The sequence below is a fragment of the Geotrypetes seraphini genome, chromosome 16, assembly GCF_902459505.1.
Source record: "Geotrypetes seraphini chromosome 16, aGeoSer1.1, whole genome shotgun sequence".
NCBI classification, from domain to species: Eukaryota; Metazoa; Chordata; class Amphibia; order Gymnophiona; family Dermophiidae; genus Geotrypetes; species Geotrypetes seraphini.
Window position 1 is genome coordinate 25,430,515 of NC_047099.1, and position 25,611 is coordinate 25,456,125.

A 25,611-nucleotide genomic window follows, 5' to 3' on the forward strand; every position below is an offset into this window, starting at 1 on the left:
ACTGTGTACCACAGGGGGAGGGGGCAATGGCTGTCACACTGTGTAGCATGGGGCTGAGGGGGAGGGGCTGTCACACTGTGCCATGGGGTGAGGGGCAGTGACACTTGTACCACGAGGGGAGGGGGAAATGGCTGTCACACTGTGTACCGCGGGACCGAGGGGCTATCACACCGTGTACCATGGGGGGAGGGGGCTGTCATACTCTGGTAGCACTTTGTATTACACAGTGAGGCATGGGGAGGAGAGACTAGATGGCCTCTATATACAGTTGGGGATGGAACCTCATACGCTTTGTATACTACAGGGGATATGCTCGGTATTCTGCAGAAGGAGGGATGCAAACTCTGTTCCTGTCTCTGACTTGGAAACGTGCATTCCACCAAGCCTTCCTGAGTCCTGCTGGACTGAGCCAGTTCTACCTAACTGCTGAGTGAAGATGGTGATCCCTCACAGCAGGTAGACCCATCTGCCTGCATTTCCTCACTTCCCCGCTCTCCCAGCTTCCTCCAGGGGTCTTCCAGAAGCCTCTCTGAGAACAAAGAGCAGAGCAGCTGACAGCTCCCTGATAAGACCCATCTGGAGCTACATCAGACACCCACCTACTTGCCATGGAACAAGAAGAGAATATATTGGCCTAGAAAGGGGGGGGGGGGAGGGGCCTCCATTCCCACACCCCAATTCAGTTTAATTTTGAAAGGATTTGATAGAGACAATGCCAGGACACTCTCTCTCTCTCTAAATATCACGTCAAAAGCGAAAGGGAAAATGAAGCGTGCATCATTAAATTTCCACAATAGAGTACAGTTCCTTCTCTAGCATGGAAGCCAGGCTCTCTCTGGGGGGATTAAAGACTGATTAGCAACAGGACCTCAAGGGTTTAATTAACCCAAGCCATCTGTGTCTACAGAGAGTATGCAGGGCCGAGTTTCAGGGAGAGCCCAGCCATGACCACCAGCAGGAGAGGACCACTCTCTGCCCTCCTTCCCTCCCCTTCCCCCACCTCTCCCCTTCCCCTTGAGATGCAGCTTGAGGAGGGGCTGACGGGGAGCAATTGCAGGGCCCAAAATGAGGGAAAACCTCAGAAGTTAATTAATAAGTGCCTATAGTGTGTGAGGAGATCATTTAAACAGCGCGCTGCATACACACGAGACCATGTGTCTATACCGTATGTCGAGCTATTTATAGATACACCTAAATAGCCCGTTTTCAAAGCACAGCCCTCATACAATAAGGATGAGAAGGGCAGTCTTCTAACTAGGTGCTCACGGGTTTGACCCCTGTGCATTTGGAAGTGCACAGAGCGTGGGCACCTTAAGACAGTGACTCTCAAATATTTTTTTTTGCTCTGGCACACTGAACGGAGCAAATATTTTTCACGGCACATTAAAATTTAAATTATAAAATTGCAAAACCAACAAAAAAATTAAATCTGAGAGTTCTTTATTTTAAAGTTCTTTAAGCTATGTATAGGTAATGGAATTGCTAATCAATTTGGTTTTGAGTGCAAATTAACTCAAAAACGCGGCTCGATAGTCGACAAGCAAACATGCACGTCATCATTCACCATCTGCAGTCATTCTCTCTTTTTTTCAATTTAATTTCCGTCAGAGCTGAAAATCCATGTTCGCAAAGATAAGATCCAAACGGTAACAAAGCCTTGATTTCTTTTGTTGCTCAAGGGTTTTCCAGGCCTACATTTCTGGCACCTTAACTTTGCCATGAATCGTGCCTAAAACCACTACAAGTTTCAAGTTTTATTAAAATTTGATAAAACGCTAATCGTACATTCTAAGCGTTGGACAATTAAAAAAAATTAAAATGGGGTACAATTAACAAACTTATTAATGGCATGACATTACTTACATGAAAACAACAGGATGGTGGGGAGAAATACAATTTTAAAAGAAAAAAGTACATATAAGGTTAAAAACAAGAGGGAAAGGGCGGAATCATATCAGTGCTGAATATGAGTAAGACAGAATTTGGCAAGGAAGAATCCAGAGATCATTTAGCAATCATCAGCATCTTTAAATAAGAAGCTTTTAAGGTTGCCCTTAAATTTATCTAAATTTTTCTCAGACCTTAAATATATTGGTAATGAATTCCACATTGTAGGGGCTATAGTTGCAAATGAAGTAGCCCTACGTGGACTTTTAAGAACATAAGAAGTTGCCCCCGCTGAGTCAGACCAGAGGTCCATCTTGCTCAGCAGTCCGCTCCCGCGGCGGCCCATCAGGCCTAGTGCCTGAACAGTGGTCCCTGATTAATTTTATAACTTACCTCTAATCCCATCCCTATAATCTACCTCTACTCTTATCTGTACCCCTCAATCCCTTTGTCCTCCAAGTACCTATCCAAGGTTATCATGCCGCTGTACCGGGCAATGGTGCGTCCTCGCCTGAAGGAAGAAGGACACAATACTACTCGAAAGGGTCCAGAGAAGAGCAACTAAGATGGTTAAGGGGCTGGAGGAGTTGCCGTAAAGTGAGAGATTAGGGAAGCTGGGCCTCTTCTCCCTTGAAAAGAGGAGACTGAGAGGGAACATGATCAAAACATTCAAGATACTGAAGGGAATGGACTTAGTAGATAAAGACAGGTTGTTCACCCTCTCCAAGGTAGAGAGAACGAGAGGGCATTCTCTAAAGTTGAAAGGGGATCGATTCCGTACGAACGTAAGGAAGTTCTTCTTCACCCAGAGAGTGGTAGAAAACTGGAACGCTCTTCCGGAGGCTGTTATAGGGGAAAACACCCTCCAGGGACTCAAGACAAAGTTAGACAAGTTTCTGCTGAACCGGAACGTACGCAGGTAGGGCTAGTCTCAGTTAGGGTGCTGGTCTTTGATCAGAGGGCCGCCGCGTGAGCGGACTGCTGGGTACAATAGACCACTGGTCTGACCCAGCAGCGTCAATTCTTACGTTCTTATGTTCTTATATTGAAAATGCCCCGCCTCATGTCACAGGCCAGTAGCATAACAAGGGGGGTGCGAGGAGGGCGGCAGTTAGCCCCGGGCACAGTCTTCCTAAGGGCGTGGTAACCCTCCTCCTTTCCACACCCCTCCGCCCCTCCCCGCTCCTCTCCGTGCTGTGTGTGCACGCCCCTTGCCTCCCCCCCGTACCTTTTTTTACTTCCCTGGCACGAGGTGACTGCCTGCGTTGGCATCGGCACTCTCTCTGATGTCACTTCCGGGACTCGCACCTACCCTGTTTTCCCAAAAATAAGCACTAGTTAAGATCGACCCCCGAAGCCCCCCTCCCCCCGAATGTCCCCGACACTCCCTGACTCTATCCCTGACACTAGTGCTGCCTGATATGCTGGAAAAATCCGGCTTGTCGATTCAGCAACTCCCACCCCTGCTGCTTTAGGAGACCTTCAGTCTCACGGTGGGAGGGTCAGTGGGGTTCTGCTGCACAAGGGGATGGGTGAGAGGGGAGGAATGATGCTGTACATGGTGGGGAGGGGGGAGAAAAAATAGAGGAAGAATTGGGGTAGAGGAGAGGAAGAGAGAGATAGATGATTGTTGTACATGAAAAAAAATAAGACATCCCCCAAAATAAGCCCTAGTGTGTTTTTTTGGACCAAAAATTAATATACGGCACTGTCTTATTTTCGGGGAAACACAGTAGGAAGTGATGTCAAAGGGCGAGCCAACACTGACGTGGGCATGCTGATCACGTCGGAGAAGTTAAAAAGGTACGGGGAAAGGGAATGGAGCGCGTGTGCGGCAGGGGGGGCAGGTGGGGGACGCCACGGCTCTAGGGGTCATTCATCCTTACTATGCAACTGTCACAGGCTTCGTGTTGTAGAATAATTTGCCACAACCTATCTGTGATAAACATTCACTAGATGTTTCTCAAAGAAGTTGAAAACTTTTTTTTTAATTTAATGACACTTTTAATGATTACTTCAATAAATATAATATGGGTTAATGAACTGTATGTTTTTTTCTCAATTCATTTAAAAAGTAATAATATACTCTATATTATACTTTATAGAATAGCTTCGTAATGTACCAATCACAAATCTACAATTATTAAAATTAAAATTCACATACAGTATATCTAAAAATAACCAAAAGTTCAACAGGGCAGTATTATTTATAATATATAACATCAATATCAAAAAAAGCTATCATATCTATTTCTAAAGTGCTTAGATAAACCTCTCCTTGGGGTGATTGTGTCTGAGGATCTAAAGACATCTAAACAGTGTGATAAGGCGGTGGCTGTAGCCAGAAGGATGCTAGGCTGTATAGAAAGAGGAATAACCTGCAGAAGAAGGGAGGCGTTGATACTCCTACATAGGTTATTGGTGAGGCCTTACTTGGAGTATTGTGATCAGTTCTGGAGGCCATATCTGGTGAAGGATATAAATAGATTTGAAGCAGTCCAGAGGAAGGCAATGAAAATGGTAAGGGTTTGAACCAAACGAAGTACAAGAAGAGACTGGAAGACCTAAACCTGTATACTCTAGAGAAGAGGAGGGACACGGGAGATATGATACAGACATTTAAATACTTGAACGGTATTAGTATAGACCCAAATCTTTTCCAGAGAAGGGAAAATGGTAAAACCAGAGGGCATAACTGGAGATTGCAGGGAGGAAGACTTAGGAGTAACGTTAGGTAATTCTTTTTCACGGAGAGGGTGGTGGATGCCTGGAATGCCCTCCCGAGGGAAGTGGTGGAGAGGAAAATGGTGATGGTATTCAAAAAACATGGGAATAAACAAAAGATCTCTAATTAGAAAACAAATGGCATAAATGAAAGAACTAAGGCCAGTATTGGACAGGCTTGTACTGTTTGTGTCCCATATATGGTGATTTGGTGTAGGATGGGCTGGGGCGGGCATCAATGGAAACTCCACTAACTTGTAACATGAGGACATTACTGACCAGACTTTACAGTAGATATCCTACAAACAACAGGATGTTTGGAGAGGATGGAGTGAGCTTAGATGGCAACTTCAGCAGTTGGAACCAGATGGACTTTAGTCTAAGGCCCAGAAATAACTAATAACTAATGGGCAGATTGGCTGGACTGTCAAATTTCACGTTTTATTTAAAATTTTCCGCTCATCAAACTTCTAAGTGGTATACAATAAAAAGTATAAAAACAGGGTTACATAGATTAGGACATACGGACTTACTGATGCAGGGAGATAGCTGGGGAGAACTACATGTCAAAATAGGCCCTCAATAACTATGTTATTATATGCAGATCAATCACTAGACAAAGTTCCTTCAATGAATCAATAATCCATTGCCCAGACCAAACTCTCTCTGTTCCACATTCTCAAGAGCAATGTCGATGAGTAATTTCAATCAATTGTTTCTTGAATCTCTCAACTCTACACAAGACCGTGTTTCGCTAATGCATCTTCAGGAGTCAAGACTTAACATTTGCCAATAAACATTTAAATAGCTTTGGACACTCTGGAGGTGTTGCCGTACAGTGAGAGATTAGAAAAACTGGGCCTCTTCTCCCTTGAAAAGAGGAGACTGAGAGGGGTCATGATCGAAACATCTAAGATAATGAAGGGAATAGACTTAGTAGATAAATACAGGTTGTTCACCCTCTCCAAGGTAGAGAGAACAAGAGGGCACTCTCTAAAGTTAAAAGGGGATAGATTCTGTACAAACGTAAGGAAGTTCTTCTTCACCCAGAGAGTGGTAAAAAACTGGAACGCTCTTCCAGAGTCTGTTGTTGTTCCAGAGTCTGTTGAATCCCTCTAGGGATTCAAGACAAAGTAGACAAGTTCCTGCTGAACCAGAACGTACGCAGGTAAGGCTAGTCTCAGTTAGGGCACTGGTCTTTGACCTAAGGGCTGCCGCGGGAGTGGAAAGCTGGGCATGATGGACCACTGGTCTGACCCAGCAGTGGCAATTCTTATGTTCTTATTACACATAACTCAATCCCTGATTGTTTGGCGACGAAAATGATAGGAGGCTTGCTCCAGAAAACGTATGAGGAGAGACTGGAAGCCCTGAATATGTATACCCTCCTAGAGGAAAGGAGAGACAGGGGAGATATGATTCAAACGTTCAAATACTTGAAGGGTATTAACGTAGAACAAAATCTTTTCCAGAGAAAGGAAAATGGTAAAACCAGAGGACAAAATTTGAGGTTGAGGGGTGGTAGATTCAAAGGCAATGTTAGGAAATTCTATTTTACAGAGAGGGTGGTGGATGCCTGGAATGCGCTCCCGAGAGAGGTGGTGGAGAGTAAAACTGTGACTGAGTTCAAAGAAGCGTGGGATGAACACAGAGGTTCCAGAATCAGAAAATAATAGTACATATTGAACTAAGGCCAGTACTGGACAGACTTGCACGGTCTGTATATGGCTGTTTGGTGGAGGATGGAGGAGTAGGTTTTAACGGAGATTTCGGCAGTAGGAACCCAAGCACAGTACCGGGTAGAGCTTTGGATTCTTGCCCAGAAATAGCTAAGAAAAAAAAATTTAAATCGAATCAGGTTGGGCAGACTGGATGGACCATTCGGGTCTTTATCTGTCGTCATCTACTAGGTTACTATGTATGTTACTATGTTACTATGACTTGCTGGGTAGGCCCAGGGTGGGTCATCATCAAAGATCTATATTATTTCTTCTATTTCTTTTCTGTTTGTGAATGGAGTTCTTTTCAAATTCTAAATCTTTAATTGTATTAATTTTAATTTTCTACATTACCTAAAAAGGTTACTGAGTTGGCAGTATATCAAGGATTAAATAAATTTGTAACTTGAGGGGATCAGTTTGAGGAGGGAGGGGCTCCTGGCCTACCAGGGATTTATTTTTTAGGTTGAGGAAAGGAGAGTTGGGATGGAGGAGCATTGAATCTTCTCAACTAACCCTTTTACTCCACCTCAAATTTACCAGTTAATTTCCTATGCTCCCTGAAAAGCTTCTGTGCATTTTGGTAGATTAATTAACGACCACCACACAACTTAACCTCGGCACTGAACCCCTTACTGCATCGTGCAGCTGGTGACATGCGCATAGATCACTCGATAACGATGCACTTCTTTCAGCTCATGCCCTGTACCCTCCAGGGAAAACAAAATACCTACAGTACCCAAATGTAACTTGCTTTGAGCTACAAAGGAAAAAATGGTGCGAGCATTGACTAAAAAAAAAAAGAAACCCAAATGTATTATAGGTAGTCAGATCTCTTCCCAAGAGAGGCTGCACACCATAAAGGGTAGGGTATCATGGCAGGGATCTGGGGAATGGGACAGTGGGTATAGAATGGCAGGGGATAGCTAGTCTAGGGGTTGGGGATTAAGGATAAGAGAGGATAAACCGAGGAAGAGGAAGCAGATCCTCCAAAAGGTGAAGGAATGGAGCTTCTGGTCATGCCGAGTGTGGCATTTCTGATTTGATTCCGGCAGAGATCAGAAAGCAGCCGCCTCCCTTAGACTTATGGAGGATAATTCCTGCCTGGGATTACCAATCAACTCCTAAGCGTTTTACATCCCTGCCTTAACTCCTGAGGATCTGGAGTCCACCAGCACAATGCTCACAGTTTACTGCCGGGCACTGGGAGAGGAGGTGGGAAGGATTAATAACAGGTTCAAAGGATGAGTGAACTGAGCAGATGCACAAGAATAGACCTCAGGGAAGGAAAGACCAAAGAGCAATACTTCAGAAGTAATTATGAGGTAAAATAAAATCCCTAAAAGGAGAAGCCAAGACAACGCCAGCTACTTCCCTTCATTAACCACAGCTCAGCCAATGCCTCAGCACTGCTCCCTGTTGTTCCTGTTCCGAGATCCCCACAAGCAGCTCCACCGTGTCTCACTCCTGCCCTACAGCACCCCTAATATTCCAGTACCAAATCCAAATTTGGTGGTATATTTACAGTACACCTAGGAAAAGACAGACAGACAGTGGTTAAAGGTGTGGTGGGTGGGTGGGTTTTCAATCAATGTGTGAAACAGAGGCTAGGTGGGGCCTGTTCTGTGCCTCATCTCCTTTCTTCCTATCACCTCTTCAGAATATTATTATTTACTACATTTCCTCTGTCCTCTCCCCTTCTTTCGTCTTTCTAGGGTAGTGGGACGTAAACGAGCTCATCCTTATTCCTGCAGTCTGTCTCACAGTGTAGTTCAGCTCCATCTAATCCCAAATCTCTGGCGATACTTTTCCGACACAGACTTCACCCAGCTGTCTGTGACGTTCTGGTCTCTTTGCAATCAGTGTCGTTTCTTCATAGCAGTGGTCTCAAACTCAAACCCTTTGCAGGGCCACATTTGGGATTTGTAGGTACTTGGAGGGCCTCAGAAAAAAATAGTTAATGTCTTATTAAAGAAATGACAATTTTGCATGAGGTAAAACTCTTTATAGTTTATAAATCTTTCCATTTGGTTAAGTCTTAACTCAGTAAGCTTTCTAGGTAATGTAGAAAATTAAAATTAATACAATTAAAGATATTGTAATTTATAGCTAAAGAGACATATGATCAAGAAACTGTTTTATTTTACTTTTGTGATTATGATAAACATACTGAGGGCCTCAAAATAGTATCTGGCGGGCCGTGAGTTTGAGACCACTAAGTTAAAGGGAACAGTTAATCTGCTGGCTGGGTTGGAGGGCAGAGGGGAGAACAGGACAATCAAGCCATTGTGACATCATTGATGAGGCTGGCTCTTATTGGTGGACTGAGGCATTATGACATCACAGTCTCAGCTCTGCTTCCCAAAGGCAAACAGGTTGTCATGGTTACAGTTAAGCCAGTGGTTTCAAACTCAAACCCTTTGCAGGGCCACATTTGGGATTTGTAGGTACTTGGAGGGCCTCAGAAAAAAACAGTTAATGTCTTATTAAAGAAATGACAATTTTGCTTGAGGTAAAACTCTTTACAGTTTATAAATCTTTCCATTTGGTTAAGTTTTAACTCAGTAAGCTTTCTCAGTAATGTAGAAAATTAAAATTAATACAATTAAAGATATTGTAATTTATAGCTAAAGAGACATATGATCAAGAAACTTTTATTTTACTTTTGTGATTATGATAAACATACCGAGGGCCTCCAAATAGTGCCTGGCCGCGGGTTTGAGACCACTGCTTCATAGGATGGCCAACGTACAAGTTATTACAGTAGTCCGGGCAAGAAAGCACAAAGGCATATAGCAGTTGGGTGATGTCATCGCATCGATGTCCGCACACCTCCGGGTGCCTTCCGGCCAGGGCACTGGATTTAGGGCCTGTTTTACAAAGCCTGCCGCGCGGCAACAGCCCCGAAGCCCTTTAAATCTCTATGGGCTTCGGGGCCGTTATCATGCTACAGGTCCCTAGTGTGCTGCCGGCAGGAAAGTTTGAGAGACACTGACCTAGAAAGCTACTTTGTTGGTCGTATTGTGCTTGATGGAGAGGAAAAAAATGGTTATTATGAAAGCATTGTTTTCAGAAGAAAAGTATTCCTTCCTGTGGGCAGAATGTCTTGATGTTTCCAGATGTGACCAGAGCTTTCCTGCAGCTGAAATCTCCTGTTTTGGCACTGGGAGGCAGTTAAAAAATTTCCCTGGTCACAAGTGAAAAGCAATTATTTTTATTATTATTTTTTTTTTAGATTCTGTGCAACTAGAATCTGTTCCTTTGTCTAGGGCCGCTGACGTCTCTTAGTTGTTAATCTATTGGGTTTAAATGAGGTTTAGGAATGAAATTCTTGGTCCTGCAACATTTCTACTTAGTTTTACTTTTCCTCAATGAAGCCGATCTCTTCTCTTATTCTCGATTCTGATTTATATTACCTTGTCTGATAAAGCAAAAAAACCAAAACAAACCCCCCCCCCAAACCTTATCTTTATTAAGTTTTTTTAACATACAGTTAACACACAAGTTTTAAAATTTTGCTGCAGAAAACAAAAAGGTTGCCACGATATTTAAATTAAGATTTTTTGTTTCTTCTGGATGCTCATAATTTTCTTATATTATGTATATGACAAATCTTTAATTTAAAAAAAAAAAATCCTGCCTGGAGAGAGTTTAAAACATTTGTGGCTTCCAAGAAGTCTGGAATCTAATTGGAGATTATTATTATTTTTTTTTTTTTTTTTATCAGTTTTGACAGAAATGTCAGATTAGCAATGGGATGGTAGTTTGATACCTCTGGAGAGCGCTTATTGGGGACCTTTATTCTAGAGCACATATATGCTGTTTCCAAGCTCCTGGATTAATCCCTAACTTCAATGATGAAGTGAAAATGTTATGAAGATAGGGGATAGGACTGTATGGCACTGTGATGATACTGAACTGCCATAACAGCTCTCTGAATCTCAATGATAGCATGGTGGACTGAATCTAGCACGGGTGATCAATTCCGGAGCCAGACGTTTCCCTGACATGGGGCAAAGTCTACTTTTTCACACCGCACGTACAATGTCTCTGTGGTCTGGGCACTTTTAGCACGTAAACCAAATCTGTATGTGTATTTCATCTCTGCCCAGTGCACCCCTCTGACGGCCAGGAAACTAATCCAGAAATGTCTGAGAGAAATAAAAGAAAGCTCTGAGACAGGTTAGAATGGAGAAGCTGAGGGGGGAATTGATCACAAACACAATGACGAGAGAATGTCTCTGGGGTCCAGGCAATGCTCTCTCCTCCCCCCTCCCCCACAGCTTTTTCCTCCCATTTCCATTCTTAGCTCTCTCCTGCGACACCTGCCCCAGAGAGCTGCAGCAGCCGTCAGCACACACAGGCTTGCTGAGCAACATGCCACCCTGTGCCACATTTCCCAACAAGGAAGGGCTATTTTTATGCCAGGAAGGCAGCAGATGTCACATTGAAAGTTCCCCATTCGATATAGCATGGAGACTAAGGACCACAGCGGGGATTCTAATCCTGGACAGTTTACTGGTGACTTCTCTCTGCATATCCTCAGGGGGTGGGACACTCTGAATGTCATTAAAAGAAAAAAAATATATACCGATATTTGAACAGGAGCACCACAGACAGAGAAACAGGAAAAAAAAAATATAAAGGCAAATAAAGACCATATGGCCTATCCAGTGGAGATACGTAGTAATGTTGGTGTGCAGTTTATTCATGAAATATAAAAGTCTGTGCAGTGCCTCAGGAGCCTTTCTTGAAAGGATCAATTACTTAGATAAATCACTTCATCCATATGATATCTTCAAACTTAGAATAATTGGATGAAGTGATTTACCCAAGTAAATCACCTGAGGCAGGTCATATTGGCCGAAACACGTGCTTGTCGAGCTACTGCACAGACTTTTAGATTTCATAAATAAACTACACACCAACATTACTACGTATTTCCACTGTGGTTTGTTCGTGTCTACTTGGATTGTGGAGATCTTTCTCCTGGTTTGTTTGACCCTACCCAGTCTGCTATCCATGCCCTCTACTATCTTTCCCCCTTTTCTGCCTCTGCTCTCTCTCCATAAGACCCTGGCTCATTTCCTGGCTCTGCACAAAATTCTCATTTCAAATCCTTTTAATCCTGCTTCAATGGAAGTATTCTATGTGGAGCAAACCTTTTATTTACCTTCCTGAAAAATAAAAGAGACTAATGATTTTCAAAAAGCTAAGAATAAAAAAGAGGTTAGGATTGCAGAAAGAGGAAGAAAGACAACAATATCTGGAAAAGCAAAGAGATGCTAGTAAAGTAGTCAGGAAAGCAAAGATGCAAATAGAAGAAAAATAGTCAGTGTGGTAAAATGGGGGAGGGAGGACAAGGCTTTTGTTTATAGTTTAAACTCTTTTTAATGTATCATTTAACCAAAGCAGAAAACACTCCCATACCCACAATATATAACATCACATCAACAAAATGAGATTTCATAGAAAAAAAAGGAAAAAAGATTACACAAAGATTGACAAAAAAAACACAACCCATCCAATGGGGCCCAAACTTTGTAAAAACTTGTATACATAATGCTTTATACACAGCAGCAACTTGTTCATACTTCCGCACAAGGCAAACCTCAGACCACCAAGCATTCAGAGACAATTCAGAACTCTCCATTTGGACAAAGTGTGGTAAATCACTGGACCCATAAGCACATCAAACAACTAGGTCCCATCTGTTTGTAAAAAAATGAGACAAAGCTGCTGACATGAGTATAACAAGCTTATACATAAGCTCAGCCTGAATATTGAAAACATTCAGAACCTTTTTCTAAACCAAACCTCAGACATGCTTCAAATTTGTGCATTCAAACATCATACGATGAAAGGTGCTCACACCTGACCTGCAGGACCAACACAAACTGGACCCATTATCTGACAACCTGGAAACCTTATATGGACACCAAGTAAACTCCATAAAGCATGCTTGATTGAATCAAATAAGTGTAACAGCCAGTTAAACACATGAGATATGACTGTCCGATCATTAAAATGTACTGAAAATCAGTTTGGAAAATCATTTGTAATATTTTACCTATTTCAGCGCCCCTATCTTTTGATATCAATCTTTTCAGATCACTTACCCTGTCTGGTGCTCTGGATACCTGGCAATCCAAATTATTTCATGCTCTCATAACTATCGCCCTACAAATGATTTTATCACATTGGAAACCAGCTCATTTGTGAAATACCACCTTTTGGTAGGCCACTGTAATGATGATACACAATTTTGAATGTAAAGCTAATTCTCTTACAAATAAGGGTTTTAAAACTAAAAAAAAATTTTGGTCACCCCTATCAGAAATATCCTCTCTCCTCATTAAGGTCCGTTATGTTCCAACCTCTTCAATTTATTATTGGATGTAAACCTTAAATGCTCTTTTTCTCTTGATGAATATATTGTATCAATATTATCTGGTCTCCCAAAGAACTTATTACCCAAGTCTCTCCTAATGGCTTTATATAATTGTTTTCCTCTCTCCACTATACATGGGTGCATGTTGTTCCCCGGTTGCACCTATGACTTTGATAGTATTATATACACTGTATAATCTATGTATGTTTTATAACCATTATTTTAAAAATGTTCAAGAAACAGATTTTTAAATGAAAATGGAAACCTTATATGGGGGTCCACCGCGCCTTATGCGCTACATGAGTGAAAGAAGCAGACAAGGTAGACCTACAAAAACTCTAGTCCTAAAGATTCTCCATACCTCCTCTCCAACCCATTCCAAATCATGCTCCTAGACCTTCTCCAACACTACACACACACATTCACACCCTCAAACTTAACCTTTCGATAAACGTTGGAAGCATTTTTCACCTGTTTAATAAGCTTGACACTAATCTTGTAAACCTGAATCACCAACCCTTATCCATTCCATACACTTAGAACCCCCCAAACGATGTTTCAACTGCAACCATTGAAGTAATGCCTAGATTTCAAATGAAACCTTCTATTGCCTCAGGTCCACAATAAGTGCCTGTATATAATATATAAACTGCAATATATCAAATCTCATCCCCTTTCATGTCCTCAAATCTTCAGAAGTCCTACAATTCCCCCCATCCCGAAGCAACTGACAAACCTACTACACTCTTCTAATCTGCCAGTCAGACCAACTAATAACCCTGTTTTGCACCTTAATTTCCAAATTATTCCAGAGTGAAATACTGTATAGTCAAAAACAAGCCACAACAACCCCAGACAATGAGCAATAAACTTGTGGTAGATCCTGCATCATTTTCAGAGGATTGTGTTTGTGAGGAGCTAGCTAAACTAAAGGTGGACAAGGCAATGGGGCCAGATGATGTACATCCGGGGGTACTGAAGGAACTTAGGGAAGTTCTGCTATCTGACCTTTTCAATGCTTCTCTAGAGTCAGGAGTGGTCCTGGAGAATTGGAGACTGGAGAAGGGCAGATGTAGTTCCTCTCCACAAAAGTGGAAGGAAGTGGTTGGGAACTACAGGACAGTTAGAATGACCTAAGCCCCAATCTGACAATAGTTGGAGCGGAGAAAGGGAATGGGATTTGATAAACTGCCTTGCTGTGGTTACAGTCAAAGCAGTTTACATATTATATACAGGTACTTATTTTGTACCTAGGGCAATGGAAAGTTAAGGGACTTGCCCAGAGTCACAAGGAGCTGCAGTGGGGATCGAACCCAGCTCCCATGGATCTTAGGCCAATACCCTAACCATGCATGTTTATTTGATTCCCATCTTAATATGCAATTTCAGCATTTCAGGTGGTTAAGACAATACAGTCTTGCTTTGTACAACTCCAACTTTTGCATCGATTGAAGCTCATGCTTTCTTCTTGGACTGCAATCTAGGCTAGACTACTGCAATGCCCAATACCTTGGCTTATCTAGTGTGAGATGTAGGGCATTGCAGTTGGTTCAAAATACTGTGGCATGACTGGTTACAGGCATGTTTAGGTGTGCTCATATAACCCCAGTTTTATGACAACTGCATTGGTTGCCGGTGTTATAGAGAGTGAACCATAAGATATTGCCCATAGTTCATCAGGTCCACATCTCTGTATTTTAAGCAGTTTTTTTAAATGTATATTGCCCGAGTAGATCACGAAGATCTGAGAATGCTTGTTGCTAACATCGGATAGGTTGGTGAGAGTTCACTATGTTGATACTAGGGCATCCATTTTTTCTACTGTGCAAGTGGAATTGTGGAATGCTCTTTCTGGTTGTGTGCCAACATGCTGGACTTCAAAAAACTATTGAAGACTCAACTTTTTGTGACTGCAATTGAGCACAATTCTGGAGACCGCACCTTCAAAAAGATATAAAAAGGATGGAGTTGGTCCAGAGGAAGGCAACTAAAATGGTATATGGTCTTCGTCATAAGGCATATGGGGACAGACTTAAAGATCTTGATATGTATATTTTGGAGGAAAGGGGAGGGAGACATGTATTTAAACATCTCTATCATAAGTGGTAAAAATGCACATAAGGCAAGTCTCTTTTATTTGAAAGGAAGCTTGCATAGAATGAAGTTAAGAGGTGATAGGCTCATGAGTAATCTAAGGAAATACTTTTTACAGAAAGGGTGGTATCTGTGTGGAACAGTCTCCCGCAAGAGGTGGTGGAGACAGAGACTGTGTCTGAATTCAAGAAGGCGTGGGATAGCAAGTGAGATCTCTTACAGAGAGGAAGAGATAATGGTTACTGATGATGGGCAGACTAGATGCGCCATTTGGCCTTTATCTGCCGTCATGTTTCTTTAACCATAAAGTTCTATGACATCACAATGCAGGTGTAAAGAGCCTTAGCCTATAGGAAGAGGAGATGCAAATGTGAAGAGCCTTAGCCAATAGAGAGAGGAAGAGATAATGGTTACTGATGATGGGAAGACTAGATGGGCCATTTGGCCTTTATCTGCCCCCATGTTTCTGTGTCAAGCAGGGAGTTGGAACACTGTATACTTTTTATGGCATTGGAGAGATACTTCTGTGTTGTTTTAGGTTTTGTCCTGTAATCTGGTCTTGTGCATGGCTGCTTGGAAACCACCTAGGTTTAAGCACTGTATACATTTTTAAAAGAAATATATAAATAAATTAGGCTACTCCTTGAAGGAGGAGATGTCTGAATTTTTTGGGTGAGGAATGAAAAGGAGATAATGGGGAAGAGCAAGTGATCTCTGTGCAAGAAGGTGTGTGTGTGTGTGTGTCCCCCTCCTCATTACATTCAGAGGTCAGGCTTATTAAGTAGATGCCAAACAAAAGGCTACGGGGGAGGGGTGGGGACTGTGAAATCTCATCTGTCTGCTCCACCAGTTCTGAGACAGATGAACACTCACAGCCACAGTGTGCTCTGCTATAAGGAAACTTCAGTAGCATACGATATCATGTGATGTGTCTACCTGCACAGCCCCTGAAGGCGTTGGTCCTTATCGCTAGAGGCAATCCGGGCTAGCAGAGGAGCCACCCACAGATGTGCTAGTGACGGTCCTTGTGTCGAATGCTGCCCATCAGCCTGATGTCACCAATGAGGTCACACAGCATGGACCCAATCAGAATCCATTCTGCACACTGTGATCAAGTAGCAAGTTTATTTGCACACTGTTCATTAAGTCAGGTTGTCTGAGCAGTTTATATCATACAAATATTATTTATTAGAATTTAGTAACCGCCCAAGATGGCCTACAAAAGACAAACCAATTAAACAATGACATTACGATGAGATAAGTACTAGAGAGATGGTGAACAAGTATGTAAAGTACAATTAACATGACGGGAGAGGGAGGGGATTCTTGACCACTCTCCCCCAGATGCCTGGTCCAGTGACAGTATGTAGGTCCCTAAGGAGGGTGGGAGGGAGTAATAATTTGCACATACTGTGATTCTGCCTCTTAGATATAGAGGATTCACTGTCTCTGTGGGGGAGGAGGGGTGGAAGTAAGTGGTTTGTAAGCCTCCAGCATTGAATATCCAAGTGGCTACTGTCTAAAGATGACCCAATGATACATGATCTTTTACCAGATAATTTTAAAATTCACATGCTCAATTGTGATGGAAGAAGAGGCGGAGGCTTAGCAATTGTTGCTAAGGAAGGATTTGTAGTTGAACTATTGGATTCCAAAATGACCAATCAATTAGAAATATTAGCCTGTAAAATTAGCAATAAGGAACTAGAAGATTCCCTTTCTTGTATATTATTCTATGTTCTGCCGAAAAGCTGGCCTAAAGCTAGAGAGGATTTCTGCGAATTCGTCCTACATAACTCAATCACTTCATCACATAATTTAATTGCAGGAGACATAAACTTACATCTAGATGAAGTGGACAATCCAGAAGCAAAAGACTTTAAAAACTTTCTATCATTACTCAACTACAATCGCCCTTTACCCACTCAAACACATGAAAAAGGCCATCATTTAGATGTGGTAGAGATGTCCACAAAAGAGACCCTTCCATCTCTCTTTCGAACGGTACTTGGTGTCACATTATCTGGTCTGACCATTTCACTTACTATTTCAATCTAATCTGGACTCGACTAAAACCTAAGACACACCCATGGACAAAAAGAGAACACTTCACATGAGGCCATATCAACCCAGAGAATTATTGGTCACAACATGATCTACAAGCGAAGATAGAAGATGGAGTTGATTTCTATGATCACTGGATGAAAACTAGCACATCCATTTTAGATAAAATTGCCCCTAAACGAAATAGTAAAAGCTGCTCAAATAAATACAACAAATGGTTCGACATCGAACTCCTAACAATGAAACAATCAGTAAGACGATTAGAAAGAATCTGGAATAAAACAGGAAAGCTGTCAGACTGGGACAACTGGAGATCCAACATAAAACTCTACAAACAGATAAAAGAAAAACGTAAAACATTTTACTATCCAAAATCAACTCAGCCAACACGAGCTCAAAAGGAACTAATACTAAAGAACTGTTCAACATAGTTACGAATTTATTTGATACCACACGCTACACCCAACCCATGCATAACATCAAATTACCCTCAGCAAATGATCTAGCACAACATTTCAATTCAAAAATTAAAAACCTAAGAAATAACTACTCGATAATTACCAAATATGAACATCTATCAACTGATATACAAAGAAATGAAATACCAGCGGACATGATTTGGAGTTCCTTCCACAATTTAGAATGGAATAACTACATCAAGTTATATAACAAATACTCTAAATCATACTGTGCCCTGGACTCATGTCCCCCAGAAATTATGAACGCAGCTCCATTAGACTTTAAACTATCCCTACTGAATTACCTAACCAATAACCTAAACAATGGAAAATTCCTCACTAATAATTATATTATAATAACCCCAATACCAAAAAATCATCAACATCAGTAACCAACTATAGACCAGTATCATCCATTCCATTCATTGTATAAATCATGGAAGGAGTGGTACGCACCCAACTGATGGAATATTTCGACCAGTTCTCTCTCTTGCACGAAAGTCAATCTGGTTTTAGGCGTCCGTTTAGCACTGAGACAGTAATTGCGGCTATCCTGGACAATTTGCGCTACTTGTTTAGTAAGGGCCTCAACACCCTGATCATGCAATTTGACATGAGCTCTGCCTTCGACTTGGTGGACCATGAGAAACTATTACAATGCTTAGACGCAATTGGAATCAGAGGAGAGGTATTAAACTGGTTTTGAGGTTTCCTTATATCACGCACCTACCAAGTCCGTTTTAATTACGATCTCTCTGATACATGGAGCAATCCATCTGGCGTGCCACAGGGATCACCATTATCCCCACTGCTCTTCAATATTTACATGACCTCATTGGGTGCGCAATTGTCCCAGCTGGGGATACAACTAGTTAGCTACGCTGATGACTTCACGATAATTTTCCCATTTACTACCTCCGTCACAGAAGTCACCCCCAAAGCAACAGAAGTACTAAATCAGATAGAGCAATGGATGACTGAATTCAGACTAAAGCTAAATTCAGAGAAAACAAAATTCTTTATTGCATCGCCACGCCCACTTGACACTAAAGCATCATTGTGCATCAATAACCTTAGTTATCCCATTCAACCAACCATGAAGATATTGGGAGTAACACTGGACCAGAGCCTGACCATGAAAGACCAGGTAGACTCCCTGATTAGAAAGATCTTTCTCACCCTCTGGAAGCTTCGCTCCATCAGAGCTTACTTCGATGTCTCATCATTTAGAATTCTGGTACAATCCCTCATACTAAGTCAACTCGATTATTGTAACATCGCCTACATAGCACTCTCCCAGAAGAACATGCGGCGATTGCAACTGGTACAAAACGCAGCGGTTAGGTTACTTTGTGGACTGAAGAAGTTTGATCGCGTGACACCTTCCTATTGACTTCTGAACTGGCTGCCGATGGAGGCACGTGTGAAATTCAAGTTTGGTTGTTTTTGTTTCAAGGCACTTTACGGCTTAGCCCCTAAATATATAACAGACCTTTTCTCCTTCACAACCAACAGATTCAGGAGAACCTCACATCCGATCTTTGTTTCTCCACGGGTTAGAGGTTGTAAATTTAAAAGTCATCACCAACATCTTTTCTCACATCAAGCAGCACTATGGGGTAAAGACCTGGAACAACTGCTCGTGCCTACTACTTATAGGGAATTCAGGAAACGCCTAAAAACACATCTGTTCCTGAAGTACTTAGGTAACTGACCTATACAATCTTAGTCCTCAACAAATGATCTTTAGAACTGTTATTCACCAACTCTGAACTTTGTTTATTCCACTCGATCTGTAATACCTTTTAATCATTGTAAACCGCATAGAACTTCACGGTCCTATTATTATTATTACAGCAACCCAGAGCAATATTCATGGCCAATATCAGACTGAGGCTCAGTTAACTCAGTGGATAACCTTTTGTGTGCCCCTAACTTTATCCACTTCCTTAGTCGGTTAGTGGACTGAATATTACCATTAACTGGCTGAGCAGCCCCAGATCACTCCTAACTGCTGCTTTCCCAATGGCTGGTTAAATACCATCAAAGGCTAGCTGGCTCAGCAGGGTTTAAGCAGACAGGAACCTCTCCTGCCCAGTTAAACCTCTTTGAATATTGACTCCCTGGCCACCTTCACAATGTGAAGCATTTCCGCCAGACAATTAAGTCTGGTCTATAGGAAGGTTCAACCTCACCTCTAAAGCTGGGAGGAAAGGTGGAGGGCGAGAGGGAGAATGGGAAACGGTTAGGAAGTGGATAGACTGTAGAAAGAAAGGGATAGTAGGATTAGTGGAATGGGGGAAATGCCATTCTGCTCTGGTGATAGTCACTGCCAGGAAGTCCTTTTCCAGATCCTGATCTCCCACTAGCCAAAAAAGTAGACGAAGAAGCTTTTTGGGCAGATGTGCAGGCTCTCATCTTCATAGGCCCAAGAGGGGTGAAAGGTTCTGCTCAGAGCCGATATCCCATCCTGCCCCCCAGGTCCCAAATTCACACAGCCACCTGCTCTGTACCTTTAAGCTAACAAAACTCAAATCCAATGCTTCTCTCAAACTTAAGGGGAGCTCAGAAAGGGAATTTCATGGCTGTAGACTCTTCAAAAGGTCATCTTGCTATCAGAAATATTAAATCAACACAGATCTACTTGCAGGCAAAAGCAAGAGGAGGAGAGAGACTTACCCCGGGAAGGGTCTTCTGCTCATGTAGTGCACTCTGAGCCTTGAGGGCAGACTCGCGGGCGCAGTAAGTCAGGAAGGCACATCCTACAAAGCAGAAACACACAACATGCCAGGCTGAGTCACACCACTGGTGCATGGAGCCCAGCATCCGGTACATACATACACAATGTGCTGCACTGGGTCAGCACCGCAGTCCGCTGAGCCCAGAGAGGATCTTTTTAGGAGTATTTGATGGCATCTTTTCTTCTCAGATTAGAGGGAGGGGGCTGGACTGGAGAGTAGAAGAATTTCTTCTCTTGTTCTGATCCGCTTGTCTCACCCCCTGCTCTCCTCTCTTTCTCTATAGGCTGTTGCCTAGAAGGGGAGAGGAGGAGAGAAGAAGGGAGGGGCCTGACAGAGCAGGAAGCAGAAGCACTAGCAACAATCTTCAGCCCTTTATATGGAGATCAAAGACAAAACTGATCAGGTTCCATGTGACAGGTTTTTTTTTTGTTTGTTTAATCACATCAAGGGACTGCTAATTAAATTGAATGTCTAGTTTATACATCATGTGTTATATGTATCTTCAGTTTTGGAAATCCATATTTAACTGTTTGGTCTAAAGCAGTGGTTTCCAACCCTGTCCTGGAGGACCCCCCAGGCCGGTCGGGTTTCAGGATAGCACTAATGAATATGCATGGAGCATATTTGCATGCCTGGTATCTCCATTATATGCAGATCTCTTTCATGCATATTTATTAGGGTTATCCTAAAAACCTGGCCTGAGGGTCCTCCAGGACAGGGTTGGGAACCACTTAAGCATTGTCACTTGGACCGTCAAAGCAATTTAACTGGCTCTGCAACAAATTTGAAACTGGCTATTTGAGGGTCATTCTGGGGGCAAAGTCAGTACTTGGCCGTCCATAGTAATTGCAGAGTAAGTCCTATCTTTCTGTGGTGCTCCAGAGCTGAATTTTGCATTTAACCAGTTAGGTTTTCTCTAGCTCCTTAAGCCTGGAAATTCGATGCTGGAGCCCAGACATAGCCTGGCACTGAATTTCTGGGGATTAAACTGATCACCACTGGCTAAAATATCAGCCCCATAATTTATGTTTAGTGGCTAAACATTGCCTTTGACTGTATAACCTTTTCGCCCAGCCTTGCTCCCCCCCCCCACTAAAGGTCTCCCATTTTTAACCATCTAACTTTGGCCATTTTGTAAATAAACCAGCCAAAAGTTATACATTCAATGACCAGGAGTTAAAACAGCTCTTATAGGGCCAGTGAAGCTGCCAACCACATAAGCACTTTACAATATCAATCTCGTATTTGGCAAAAAAAAACCAAACACATTCAAATACTGTCATGTTAGTGAGGTTTCCTGAATGAGGAAGAAGACAGAGAAAGAGAAATATATCAGTGGAGGTGAGGAGGGAGAGAAATGCACCTGTGGGAAAGGGGGGGGTGAGAAATGCACCAGTGGTATGAAGTGGAAGAAAGAGAACAGAAAGAGGTAGAAATGGACCATGTCACGGGGACAAATTTGCCCCCGTCCCCGCAGGATCTCAATATCCCCATCCCATCCCCACAAGTTCTGTCTTTCTCCCTGCCCTGCCATAACTACACAAGCCTCAAACACTTATGGTTTTAAAGTGTTCGAGACTTGTTCAGATGAGGACAGAACTTGCACGGAGGGGGCAGGGACAGAGAGATCCCGTGAGAACAGGGAAAATTTTTCCCCCATGTCATTCTCTAGGAGGGAGGAAAGCCAAACCCCTCAATGTATAGAATACTTGTCTCTACCCTAGAAATTGCCAGCAAGGCTCCAAAGTCTATTCCTGAATACTGCTTAACCTAAAATGCGCATAGATGCAAAGGGGTGGGGGGTAGGGGCGGAACATTGGTGGGGCTCCCAGTTATGCACATAAAACTTGCAGAATACTCTAAGAAATGTGTGCTCTTGCCTCACTTAGGTACCACAGCTAGAACATAAGAGTTTCCATACTGGGACAGACTGAGGTCCATCAAGACCAGTATTCTGTTTCTAACATTGGCCAGTCCAGGTTACAAGTATGTGACAGAAACCCAAAGAGTAGCAACATTCCAGAGCTGAGATTGTGATGTCATAATGCCTCATTCCGCCAATGCCTAAGAGCCAACCTCATCAGTGATGTCACCATGGCTCCATTATCCTATACATGGCTCAAATAAGAGTCAGAATATGAATGGGTTCAGCCACCGACCCTCAAGCCTTGCATTAAAGAATGAGGTTGAGGTTGAGATAGACATTAAAGAGTGACGTGGGGTGGTTAGAACATAAGACCATAAGCATTGACAGACTGAAGGTCCATCAAACCCTGTTTCCAGATCATAAGTACCTGGCAGAAACCCAGAGAGTAGCAACATTCCAGAGCTGAGATTGTGATGTCATAATGCCTCATTCCACCAATGCCTAAGAGCCAACCTCATCAGTGATGTCACAATGGCTTGATTGTCCTAGTCTTGGCTCACATAAGAACAGAAGAGTTGGCATACTGGGACAGACTGGAGGTCCATCAAGCCCAGGCCACAAGTTCATAGCAAGATCCCAAAAGAATAGTTATGCCAGGTCTATGGTGGACATAACTTTGTACATATAAATGTCAGATTATGCTAGTGCCCGGCTGAACGCTGTCATTCTACAATCGGCACCTACCATGTGGCCTTGCTGTGCCTAAATAAGATACCCAGTTAAAGAATTCCACCTTTGTATTTTGTAACATCTACTTCTTAATTCCTGAACTCTGCCACCAGAAACAGCCACTGAAAAGCATCTGCACAGCAGAACATTGTTGCAGCTCCATAATTTGATATGTGCGGTATGTGGAAAACCTTTCCGAAATGATCTGGGGCTTCTCGCGGAGCTGTGGACTTGCAAGCTGCAAACAAGCACAAGCAACTGATCCTTTCATGGGTCAGAAGGAAGTCACTGTGGTGCTGCAGACCTCCCTAGATCATCCGGATGACATAGGACATGGACCTAGTAGAATATGCAAAAGAGCTGCGCATATGATGTACAGTCTCAGCAGTTCTCTTAATCTGAAAGAGACTTCATTTGCAAAGTTTGGACTGCTTAACCCCCTCCCCTCTAACCCTAGACGCTGGGGAAACTCAGTTGTAAGGTTTTCGTTTAACGCTGGCGATGCATTTGCAGAGTCAAGGACTCCTTGCCTGCTTTGTCTGATCTATCAGCAGTGTATTTAAGACAAGATTATAAAGGCCCTCTATGTAACTGAGGATAGAATAAATGAACATTTAAGCTTGCCCTCACCTTCTTTGCTGAAGGCCTGCCACTGGTCACTCCTCCATGTAAGACCTTCCTAGAAAATGCTCCAGCTCGAATCTGTAGTTTTCATATTTGCATCTCTGGTGGCGACAGGCCCTCTTATGAGCCTGGAGTAAGCCCTCGAGAAGGAGTAAAATCTGTTAATGTACCCAGATGTCTGTTTAACGTTTGCTTAGTAACAGCAGTGTAAACCATCTTGTGTGCTGACACCTCTCTTCCTAAAACGGTTATCATGCTGTATTGTGTTATTAAAGCCTCTGTGTGTCGAGTGTTTGCATTGTGTGACCACCTGTCTGTTATGTGCACAAACAGGAAGGAGGGGGGGAACAGAGCGATGGAAATTACATGAAGCTTTCTCTTTAGACTGAGCTGAATTTGTGAGCAGAAGATGCAAGCTCTTATCTTAACAAAGAGCAGGCATAAAGCCCTGTCTCCTCAAAAGAACACAACTCTAGAGCCACCTGTTTCTTGGGTTAATAGCATAGTCCAGTCCTGAATTCACAAAATGTTTAATACATTTTTATATACCACTGCTCATAAAAATATTGAAGTGGTTTACAGTAATCAATTAGTAGGAAAAGAAGTCCAAATCCTTATAGGATAGAAAAAGGGATAAAGAATAGGGGGAAACAGAAGGAAGGGAGGGAAGAAGGGGAGGGAGGGAAGAAAATAACAAATAACCCAGCCATCATGCTCAGCCCCACAGGCCGAATGCTAAACGCAAAAAGATAAGTTTTAAGAAGGGTGTGAAATTTCAGATATGGGCAAAGAAGGAATGATTACAAAATAAAGAAAGCTGCCAAATAATGGGAGAGGCCAGCGTGCAATATCTTTCCGTCGACGAGTTAGAGAATGATAAAACATTTGGACTGGATGGGATACATCCAAGGGTAGTGAAAGAACTCAAACATGAAATTGCCGATCTGCTGTTAGTGATCTATAACTTGTCACTAAAATCGACGTTACTACGTGAAGATTGGAGCGTGGCCAATGTTATGCTAATTTTTTTAAAAGGGTTTAGGGGAGATCCGAGAAAATTACAGACGAGTAAGCCTGACTTCAGTGCTGGGCAAAATAGTGGAAACTATTATAAAAAAAAGAAAATTATGGAACACGTAGACAAACATGGTTTAATGGAACAGAGACAGTACGGGTTCAGCCAAGGGAGGTCTTGCCTCACCAATCTGCTTGACTTCTTTGAAGGTGTGAATAAACGTGGATACAGGTAAGTCAGCTGATGCAGTGTATCTAGATTTTAAGAAAGCTTTTGACAAAGTTCCTCTTGAAAGGGTCCTAAGAAAATTAGAGTCATGAGATAGGAGACAATGTTCAGTTGTGGATTAGGATTGGTTATCGTACAGAAAACAGAGGGTAGGGTTAAATGGCCATTTTTCTCAATGCAGGAGGGTAAATAGTAGAGTGCCACAGGAATATGTACTGGGACCGGTGCTACAAAATTGAACGTATTTATAAATGATCTGGATATTGGAACAACACGTGAGGCGATTAAATTTGCAGATGGCACTAAATCTGTTCAAAGCTGTTAAAACGCATGCAGACTGTGAAAACTTGCAAGGAAATTCTAAGACTGGGCATCCAAATGGCAGATGAAATTTAATATGGACAAAAGCAAAGTGATGCACATTGGGAAGAATAATCATAATCCTAGTTACCTGATGCTAGGGGTCCACCTTAGGAGTCAGCACCACAGAAAAAGATCTGGGTGTCATTGTAGACACTACGCTGAAATCTTCTACCCAGTGTGTGACTGTGGCAAAAAAAAAAGCAAACAGGATACTAGGAATTATTAGGAAAGGGATGAGAATGAGAATATTATAATGTTTCTGTATTGCACACAGTTCTGATTGCCGTATCTCAAAAAAGATATAGCGGAATTAGAAAAGGTTCAAAGAAGAGTAACCAAAATGATAAAGGAGATAGATTGTCTCTCGTATGAGGAAAGACTGAAGAGGTTAGGATGCTCACCCCTTTCCCCTATTCTCTTTAACATCTACATGTCCTCCCTGAAACTCTTTCAACTATCCCCCCTGGAAACAATCTACACTTATGCAGATGACATCCTTGTCCTCCTTGAGACTGACCAGAACCTCACCAACCTCCACGAAAACATTACAGCTTGCATAATGAGACTCCGTGCCTGGTCCCTCTCGGTACAGATGAAACTAAACGAATCTAAAACAAAACTACTCTGGCTCGGCCCAAAATTCGAACACCTGCCCACACTTTTCACACTACCCACAGGCGATACACTACAGCTCGAGTTCTCATGCAA

At 42.4% G+C, this 25,611-nt stretch overlaps 1 protein-coding gene across 4 annotated transcripts in view; it reads right to left on the reverse strand.

Annotated features, from left to right (window-relative positions):
- CELF3 (CUGBP Elav-like family member 3) overlaps positions 1-25,611 on the reverse strand; it is a 77,326-nt gene that overhangs the window by 43,480 nt on the left and 8,235 nt on the right. For 2 of the 4 annotated variants that reach the window (XM_033925189.1, XM_033925188.1), the window contains exon 2: positions 20,016-20,098. The exons of 1 other annotated variant lie outside the window; for it this stretch is intronic. Coding sequence is in view for 1 of the 3 variants with exons in the window: in XM_033925188.1 (XP_033781079.1) it covers positions 20,016-20,098 (83 nt within the window). In the remaining 2 variants the exon portion in view is untranslated. Of the gene's footprint in view, positions 1-20,015; positions 20,099-23,303; positions 23,321-25,611 lie in introns of those variants that run through there. One more of the 4 variants, XM_033925190.1, reaches the window with a different exon arrangement.